This window comes from Arachis hypogaea, chromosome 4 (genome assembly GCF_003086295.3).
Source record: "Arachis hypogaea cultivar Tifrunner chromosome 4, arahy.Tifrunner.gnm2.J5K5, whole genome shotgun sequence".
NCBI lineage: Eukaryota > Viridiplantae > Streptophyta > Magnoliopsida > Fabales > Fabaceae > Arachis > Arachis hypogaea.
Window position 1 is genome coordinate 98792799 of NC_092039.1, and position 10201 is coordinate 98802999.

Here is a 10201-nt window from a genome sequence, read left to right on the forward strand (position 1 = left end):
GAACGAACTCGATCAACGTGAGTAACTTTCGGGAATGCTTTTGATTAATTTTATCTTTTGAGGACGAAAATGGAGATCAAAGTATCTTTCAGGGACGATTTTGACTATTAACTCAAAGTATGTCATATTAGTTTCTCAATCTTTTTTCATGAAGTGACTCATGTTAAAAATTAATAAAATATATTTTTATCTATCTTAAAAATATAATTGATGTAATTGAAGTTTTAAAGATTATTTTATTGCACACCACTAATTTCAAAAAATACTCTAAAGCTTAACTTTATATAATCGTTAAAAAAATATTTGTTGAGACAAAAATGAATATAAATATTAAACTATAGCTAGCATATAGTGGGTTGTTGTCGACAATTACAGACACTAACAAGAATCTAAGCAAATGAATGTACCTTGGAAAACATCACCCTCCTTGGTAAATTCTCTGTCTCCACTCTCCAACCAATGTTTTTTTTTGTCATTTTTTGGCCCTATGTAACTATAACCCCTGCTTGTTAGTCAGAACATGGTCTTGGGCCTCAGACCCCAAAAGAAAAGAGCAGTTATGGGTTCCACTCGCTCAGATGGCTCTGCCAATGGCAAAGAACGCCTACGCTGGACACACGAACTCCATGATCGCTTTGTGCACGCTGTAAATAGGCTTGGGGGCCCTGATAGTAAGTCACTTTCATCATTCATTCATATCTTCACATGGTTGAACTAACTGCCTAATTTGGTAATTATTTTTTTATTTACAATAATTATTAACACTAAATAACACCTTTAGCAATGGCCTAGTGGTAAAAACAACACTAGATCCATTAAAATTTGAGACCAATTTGAATCTTTACTCCTTACATGGTTTAACGAGTTTGGCCCAAACTAGCATATTGATTTGATACTAATTTAACGGGTTTTTACTAGGTTTAAACAATGTTGACAGAACAAATTGCACATTCATTGCGATCGATGAACTAGACTAGTTAGTTTATCTATTTTTTCACTTGAATCAATCAATCCAATCCAATTTGGATTTAATAACTTTTTTTCAATGACAATAATCTTAGATGTACAGAATACAAGATAAAAAGTACAACATGATAGTTTTTTTATTTTCTTTTTTGTTTTATTGGATCATGGAAACTAATCACTTAATTAATTTTGATTTATACATTTTCCCAATGTTTAATCATTTAGACGCAAGAAAATATCCATGAAGTATTACTTAGTTGGAATTAGTTATAGCTGGTAGCAATAGCGAGGATATAAATTAGAGTGTAGTTTATGATTACATGAAGTTGTAGAAAGAATTAGGGATTGATCTGCAATGGTTGGTGTATTAGGGGCAACACCAAAGGGTATATTGAAGGGGATGAAGGCCATGGGTGTTTCTGATCTCAGCATTTATCATGTCAAAAGTCACTTGCAGGTTCTTATCTCTCACAACACTTCTTTCAACTAATCACTTGTTTTTAATTTGGAAAAGCCTTAAATGAGAAATGACTTTTGGACCCTTCAACTTTAGAACATGTATTTAATGATAATACCTATAAATTTGAGTGTATGTATGTGCGCCATTTTTAACATAAAAAAATTTATTTAATATATTTTTACTATTCAATTTTGTTCATTGTGTATATAAACATCTCAATTTCAGGTGCATAAATAATTAAATATCCTAATTCAACTATTTATATGTGCACACGTACCTAATCTAGATGGATTTTCATTTTTATTTTTTATTTTTATATTTTCTTAACAATGCATAAGTTTTTACTTTTGACTATGTGATTGGATCTTTCCATGTTGAAAAATGTGAGGAATGTGAATATATATGTAAACCAAACTAACAAAGATTCCATTATATTATTCAAAAATGTTATTTATACACTAAAATCAGTCACTAATATATTTATATATAAATATATGTATGGTTTAATTTATTTTCAATATATATTTATATTCTAACATATATTTTATATTGATGGCTGACTTTGGTGGTTAATTTTAGTGTACACGTAACATAATACAAAGTTATTATATGATCTTATAGGTTAGAAATTACGAGACAAAACCATGCACACATTTATAAGAAGTATTTCAAAAAAACAAAAAAATTATATACCAGTTGGGTTATAAACACTAACTAAACTTTGGTTTGAATATGTTCAGAAATACCGGATCTCCAAATTGATTCCAGAGTCTACCTCAAGTAAGATTCTAAATAAAAATTCATGATATATATCGTAAATTAAGTTGAACTTATGAATTAAATCTCCCTGATCACTTAACTTTTGATTGTGAAGAAGGAAAGCCTGAGAAGAGAAGCATATCAAATACACTGCCAAATTTCAGTTCTACATGGTGAGTTAATAAGTGCTATTCAATTTTCTCTTCTTTCCCTTTTTTGTAACCCTCAAGACATAGTAGTCATAGTGTTACATACTATTTTGGTGTTATGTAAACAGTGCTCTTCAGCTGAAGGAAATTCTTCAAATTCAGAGGGAGGTGCGAAACCGCTTGAGTGATCAAGCAGAGGTACTTTTTTACACCCTTAAAACCTTCTAAATAACAACTCCTTAAAATAGTTAAAAATAAGCTATATTAGGTGATATTATCTTTTTTATTTTTTTAAGAGTATCTGATAATATGCTTTATATAATTAATAGTTCACAACTTTGAAGCATAGTTCAATTAAAACGACTCATTTGTCGTCAAATTTAAAAGGTTTAATTAATTCTTATAATTTCACAAAATTTATAATTAAATCTTTATTTTTTTTCTTTTAATTAGATTCTTACATTATTTTTAATTTTGTAATTAAGTCTTTGTCAATGTAAAACATGTTAGAATTAACGAAATATTTTTTATAAATTGAAACTATTTACAATTAAGAACCTAATTAGATCTTTGATCACATATTATTTGTGAAAAATATTCTGTTAATCTTAACGCTTTTGACACAAAATGATCTAATTACAGAATTAAAAGTATTGTAGAGACTCAATTGAAAAAAAAAAAAAGAGTATAGATACCTATTTATAAATTTGGTAAAATTACAGATACCAATAAAATAATTAAACTAATTTAATTTTAAAATAAACAGAAATGTCAAGAGAGTGAAGAAAAATCTAATAAGTTGAGGTGTGAGTGAGATATAAATTGGTAATCATGTAACAGCAAGTCTAAACTGCATCCAAAATTAAATTACTTGGAAGTGTATTTAAGTAAGGTTGCATGTTTTGTGTAAGGAAATGTTTTGTTTTGTAATAAGTCTAGAGTATGCATTTTTTGGTGTTCTTTGTTGTCTGTTGCTTGTTGTTTTGTTGTTGGTGGTGGTGGTTGTTTTTATTTCTTGGTATGCTTGTCTTGTTGTTTTTGAGCCTCTGTAACTTCTTTAAAATACTTTAACCAAATAAGTATTTTGAGAATTAATATATTTTACACATTTATTAAAAAAAAACAGCCCTGAGATGCTTCTTCTCATTCTCATTTTCTTGTGTGGTGAATAATTTTTGTAGATATCACTCCTACATAAATTTTGTTAATAATAATAATAATAATAATAATAATAATAATAATATAGTAATGTTATATAATCAGTAAATATTATCTTTTTTTGTTAGCAATAATTTATAACTATATTTATAGGAATTTTACACACAAAAAATATATAGTTTGTATTTATATTTACCATAATTTATACACATAGATCAATACATTTTTGCATCTATATTTTTTAAAATTTGTATACATAAATTAGTAAAATTTATTTATTAAAAATAATTTAATACTAAAAATTACTAGCCTTAAAAGTTTCAATCCAAAGCAATGAGATATTGTAAGCACATCCATTTTTCTCTATTTGACAAATTAAAATTTCTTTCAAATTGGTCGGAAGGTTCAGAGAAGGTTGAAGCAAAAAATTGAAGCACAAGAGAAATACCTTGATAGAATTGGACAAAGCCATGAAAGCAGAACAACAATCACTAGAAAATCTTCCAAGCCATCATCATTTTGTGCTACAAATAATAATAATAATAAACATCTCCCTTCTCTCTCTGAGGAATCAGAATCTATTATTGAGACACACCCTGAAGAAGTAGTAGAAGAAGAGGAAGAGCATCAATCATGTTCCAAAAGACAAAGGGTAGTAATAGATGAACATGTTTTTCCATCAAGCTTTGAACTTGAACTAGAATCATCCACCACCACAGAATTCATTGATCAATCATGGAATCTTTCATGGAGTCAACTTGCAGCTGCATGTGAATCACCTTTGATGCCAGGATTCTTATTATAATAACAAGTTCTGTATAACTAAAAATAAGTGTTTCCAAATAAAAATGATAGATGATGATATAGTATATAGTGTTTGCATTATCTTATCTTTCGGACCTTCAAAGCATTTTCATGGGAACATTTTTATATCATGGAGGACTAAGAAAGGAAGATATTTATATATCCTTAGAAATAAAAGAGAATATTTTATGATATCTCTATTATACTCAGCATATTAAAGGGTATCTCTTAAGATTAGTAGTGTGATATGTATATCTGCTGTTTTTATGATCGTTTCCTTATTTGTTTAGACTTTAGATTAGAGTTTTACTATATGTTGTGATTAATATATAGAGTTGAGTGTTCTTTTCTTGTAAGACATTCTCAATAGCATAGATATATTTCAATATATGTTTGTATTATTATTTCATTGTTGTTCTCTTTTCTCTTTTCTATTTTCTTTTCTTAAATAGTTAAATTAAATTTCATTGAGGGCGTGTGGTGGCTGAAATATATAAATAAACATTCCTATTCACCATGAAAATAAATATGGATTATGTGCGAGAAATTGATATACTCATAGAATACACAAAAGGATATTAAATCTAGGATAATTGATCAATATCTAAAACATATTATTACGGTAAATTTTAGAAGGTTAAATTTAATAGTGTTTGTATAATTTTTTGGAGTGTTTTAAAATGTTTTAGATCATTTCAGAACGTTCTAGAATAATCTAGAAAGTTCGGGTATACTCTAAAAAGTTCTAAAAGACTCTGAAATGTCATAGAATATTCTAGAAGAATGTGGATATATATAGATGTATATAAAAGTATGAAGAATAGTATAGAATAATCTAGAAGTATTTAGAGAAATGTGGTAGGATAGATATTTGCAGTGAATGTTTTGGATGATCAATTTGGACCGTTGATTAGATTTAATCCTAACCATCCATTGAAGAGGTGGATGGCTATAAATAGGGTGAGAGTTAGAATTTGAGTGTGTGAGTCATTTGTAACAATCACTTAGATAATAAAGTGTTCTTTCCACTAAAACTTCCTTTCTCTTGTATACTCTTGTGTCCTTAGCTTTCTTGCTAAGTATTGAGAGTTAGGTTGACTTGGTCTTAACTCAAGAGGTTGAGTAAGTTCGAGTGCCAGTACGATAGTGTTGGAGTGTGTCCAAGACTGTGGCAGTTTGATGGAGTTGGCTAGAGAAAGTAAGTCCAAAAGATTTTAGCTAGAAGATGACCTTCTCTACACCAAAGGGAGAAGACTATACGTCCCTAAGTGAAAAAATATAAGAAAAAAAGTTGGTGAGAGAATGCCATGACACCAAGTGGGCTGGTCACCAAGGTCAGCGAAGAACCTTGACACTCATTGAATCTTCCTATTATTAGCTTCAAATGAGAGATAAAGTGAAGAGCTATGTGAAGACTTGTCTTGTGTGCCAACAAGATAAGATTGAAAACAAGACATTAAGTGGGTTGTTGAAACCTTTGCCTCTACCAGAGCGATCGTGAAAAAGTGTATCTTTGGATTTCATCTCTGTCTTACCGAAGTTCGAAGAATTTGGATCTATCCGTGGTAGTGGATCAATTTTCGAAGTATGATACCTTTATATCTACTCCTACTGATTGCACTGTAGAGGAAGCAGCACGACTATTCTTCAAAAATGTGACGAAGTACTAGGGATTACCTAAGATCATCATCAGTGATCAAGACTCATGCTTGACAGGATGACTATGGATAGAGCTGTTCAAACTTCTTGGATTGGAGCTTCACTTCTCGACAAGCTTCCATCCTCAAACAGATGGACAAACTGAGAGAGTGAATGCCTTACTTGAGTGTTACATGAGGCATTTCGTAAGCGCTAATTAGAAAGATTATATAAAATTCCTAAATATTGCTTAGTTCTCGTACAATCTACAAAGGAGTAAGTCCACAGGGAAGATTCCGTTCGATATTGTGACTGGACAACAACCACTTACACCACACTCTCTTTCTTTCTCTTACTCAAGGAAGAGACCTGGAGCTTATCATATGATTAAGTCTTGGGAAGAAGAAGTAGATGTCACTCGTTCTTACCTCGACAAAGCTACAAAGAGAATGAAGAAATTGGCAGATAAGAAGAGGAGGAATGCAAGCTATCAAGTGGGAGATAAGGTAATGATTAAACTTCTTCCATAACAATTTAAAGCCTTTTACAAGGATCATAAGGGCTTGATCCGCAAATACGAAGGGCCATTTGAGATTATTGGGCGTGTTGGGAAGATTGCTTACAAAATACGTTCTTAGCTTTCTTGTAAAGTATTGAGGGTTAGGTCGACTTGGTTTAGCTTAAGAGGTTGAATAAATTCGAGTATCGATATGGTAGAATTGAAGTGTGTTCAAGACCGTGACAATATGCTACCATAAAGCTTACCTCTATTTAATCTTTCTAATTTCAAAACATTCCAATGCCATGGCAATGAGGATGGATATTTTGCTCTTAAATTTATATATTCCTTCAACAAATTTGTTCAATTAACTTCAAAGTCTATCCTGATGTATATATCCCTTAGGTAGCATTTGTTTGCGAGACAGAGACCAAGAGACAGAGACAGACAGACAGAGAGATAGAGACCAAGAGACAGAGATAGAAATAAGTATTAGTATTGTGTTTAGTGTGAAAATGTACATGACTGATTTATATCTCAATATCCTGTTTGGTTTAAAATAAAAGTAGAGACTAAATATTAAAAATTACAAATTCCCTTGGTGCACGAAATTGTGATCTCAATGGCGCCAACAACTTGGTACGCACAATTGTAATATCAACTCATTTTCACAACTTCGCACAACTAAACCAGCAAGTGCACTGGGTCGTCCAAGTAATAAACCTTACGTGAGTAAGGGTTGATCCCACGGAGATTGTCGGCTTGAAGCAAGCTATGTTCATCTTGTAAATCTCAGTCAGGCGGATTCAAATGGTTATGGAGTTTTGATAATTAAAATATAAATAAACATAAAATAAAGATAGAGATACTTATGTAATTCATTGGTGGGAATTTCAGATAAGCATATGGGGATGCGTTATTCCTTCTGAATCTCTGTTTTCCTACTGTCTTCATTCAATCATTCATACTCCTTTCTATGGCAAGCTGTATGTTCGGGCATCACCGTTGTCAATGGCTACCTCCCGTCCTCTCAATGAAAATGGTCCAACTACGGGTTACGTAGGGCTAATCATCTGTCGGTTCTCACTTGTGTTGGAATAAGATCCAATGATCCTTTTACGTTTGTCACTACGCCCAGCACTCGCGAGTTTAAAGCTCGTCACAGTCATCCCATTCTAGATCCTACTCGGAATACCACAGACAAGGTTTAGACTTTTTGGATCTCAAGAATGCTGCCAATTGATTCTAGCTTATACCACAAAGAATCTGATCTCACGGAATGGAAGGCTCTGTTGTCAAGAGAGGCAACCATGCATCGTGAACCAGGAATCCAAGAGATATATATTCAAGCTTGTGTTCAGGTAGAACAAAATGGTTGTCAGGCACGAGTTCATAAGTTGAAAATGGTGATGAGTGTCACATAATCATCACATTCATCATATTCTTGTGTGCGAATGAATATCTTGGAATAAGAATAAGCTTGAATTGAATAGAAGAACAATAGTACTTTACATTAATACTCGAGGAACAACAGAGCTCCACACCTTAATCTATAGTGTGTAGAAACTCCACCGTTGAAAATACATAAGTGATGAAGGTCCAGGCATGGCCGAATGGCCAGCCTCCAAGTCTAAGGAAAAATGTTCCAAAGATGATCTAAGGATAATCCAAAGATGTCAAAAGTCCAAAGATGTGAGTACAATAGTAAAAGTCCTATTTATACTAAACTAGTTACTAGTGTTACAGAAATAAGTAAATGATGTAGAAATCCACTTCCGGGCCCACTTGGTGTGTGCTTGGGCTGAGCATTTAAGCTTTCATGTGTAGAGACTTTTCTTGGAGTTAACGCCAGTTTTTATGCCAATTTGGGTGTTTAACTGCAGCTTCTATCCTGTTTCTGGCGTTTAACGCCAGAATAGGGCAGGAAGTTGGTGTTTGAATGCCAGTTTGCGTCGTCAAGACTCGAGCAAAGTATGGACTATTATGTATTGATAAAAAGTCCTGGATGTCTACTTTTCAACGCAGTTGAGAGCGCGCCATTTGGGTTTCTTTAGCTCCAAAAAATCTACTTCGAGTCCAGGGAGGTCAGAATCCAACAGCATCAGTAGTCCTTTTTCAGCCTCTGAATCATATTTTTGTTCAGGTCCCTCAAATTATCCGCTCATCACAACACCAAACTTAAATTATTGCTTGTCCCCAAGTAACTAAAAACAAATAGGATAAAAAGAAGAGAATATATAATGAATCTCACAATATCAATGAAACTTAGTCCCAATTAGATGAGCGGGGCTAGTAGCTTTTTTCTTCTGAACAGTTTTGGCATCTCACTTTATCCTTTGAAATTCAGAATGATTGGCATCTATAGAATTTTAGATAATGTTATTGATTCTCCTAGTTCAGTATGTTGATTCTTGAACACAGCTTCTTTATGAGTCTTGGCCGTGGCCCTAAGCACTTTGTTTTTCAGTATTACCACCGGATACATAAATGCCACAGACACATAACTGGGTGAACATTTTCAGATTGTGACTTAGCTTTGCTAAAGTCCCCAATTAAAGGTGTCCAGAGTTCTTAAGCACACTCTTTTTGCTTTGGATCACGACTTTAACCACCCAGTCTCAAGCTTTTCATTTGGACCTTCATGCCACAAGCACATGGTTAGGGATAGCTTAATTTAGCCGCTTAGGCCAGGATTTTATTCCTTTGGTCCCTCCTATCTACTGATGCTCAAAGCCTTGGATCCTCTTTACCCTTGCCTTTTGGTTTAAAGGGCTATTGGCTTTTTCTGCTTGCTTTTTCTTTTTTTTCTTTTTCTTTCTTTCTCTCTTTTTTTCGCCATATTTTTTTCGCTACTTTTTTTTTCTTTTTCACTGCTTTTTCTTGCTTCAAGAATCAATTTCATGATTTTTCAGATTATCAATAACATTTTTCTTTGTTCATCATTCTTTCAAGAGCCAATAATTTTAACATTCATAAACTTCACTATCAAAGATATGCACTGTTCAAGCATTTATTCAGAAAACAAAAAGTATTGCCACCACATCAAAATAATTAAACTAATTTCAAGATAAAATTTGAAATCCAAGTACTTCTTGTTCTTTTGTAATTAGGCACATTTTTCATTTAAGAGAGGTGAAGGATTCATGGAATTATTCATAGCTTTAAGACATAGATACTAGACACTAATGATCATGTAATGAAGACACAAAACATAGTAAGACATGAAGCTCAAAGCCAAAAACAGAAAGACAAATAGACAAGGAGATTAAAGAACGGGTCTACCTTAGTGATGGCGGCTAGTTCTTCCTCTTGAAGATCCAATGGAACGCCTGAGATCCTCTATATCTCTTCCTTGCATTTGTTGCTCCTCCCTCATAGCTCTTTGATCTTCTCTAATCTCATGGAGAATGATGGAGTGCTCTTGGTGCTCCACCCTTAATTGGTTCATGTTGTAACGCAAGTCTTCCAAAGAGATATTGAGTTGCTCCCAATAGTTGTGTGGAGGCAAATGAATTCTTTGAGGCATCTCAGGGATTTCATGAGGAATTTTCTCATGCTCTTGTTGAGGTCCATGAGTGGGCTCTCTTGTTTGCTCCATCCTTTTTTTAGTGATGGGCTTGTCCTCTTCAATAAGGATGTCTCCTCCTATGTCAATCCCAGCCGAATTGCATAGGTGACAAATGAGATGAGGGAAGGCTAACCTTGCTAAAGTGGAGGACTTGTCAACCACCTTGTAGAGTTCTAGAGGTATGATCTCATGAACTTTCA

The 10201-nt window shown here is 32.9% G+C and overlaps 1 protein-coding gene across 3 annotated transcripts; it reads left to right on the forward strand.

Annotated features, from left to right (window-relative positions):
• Positions 1-361: 361 nt before the first annotated feature.
• Positions 362-4490, forward strand: LOC112797034 (myb family transcription factor PHL7). 3 transcript variants are annotated; one of them, XM_025839779.3, is made up of 7 exons: positions 362-430; positions 518-671; positions 1338-1423; positions 2167-2206; positions 2301-2358; positions 2463-2532; positions 3896-4490. In XM_025839779.3, exons 1-7 carry the CDS (start codon positions 398-400, stop codon positions 4295-4297), a joined length of 843 nt encoding a protein of 280 aa, XP_025695564.1. In that variant the 5' UTR covers positions 362-397; the 3' UTR covers positions 4298-4490. The 3 variants fall into 3 exon arrangements, with proteins under 3 accessions (XP_025695564.1, XP_029153939.1, XP_072091843.1); XM_029298106.2 differs by having other exon boundaries at positions 3902-4490; XM_072235742.1 differs by having other exon boundaries at positions 379-430; positions 514-671.
• The last annotated feature ends 5711 nt before the right edge of the window (positions 4491-10201 follow it).

Excerpts from the sequence above, each read along its gene's own strand:
- LOC112797034 (XM_025839779.3), top strand. The coding sequence starts at position 398 with ATGAATGTACCTTGGAAAACATCACCCTCCTTG. Across the intron at positions 431-517 it reads GGAAAACATCACCCTCCTTG|AACATGGTCTTGGGCCTCAG; the intron begins GTAAATTCTCTG and ends CTTGTTAGTCAG. Across the intron at positions 2,207-2,300 it reads GATTCCAGAGTCTACCTCAA|AAGGAAAGCCTGAGAAGAGA; the intron begins GTAAGATTCTAA and ends TTGATTGTGAAG.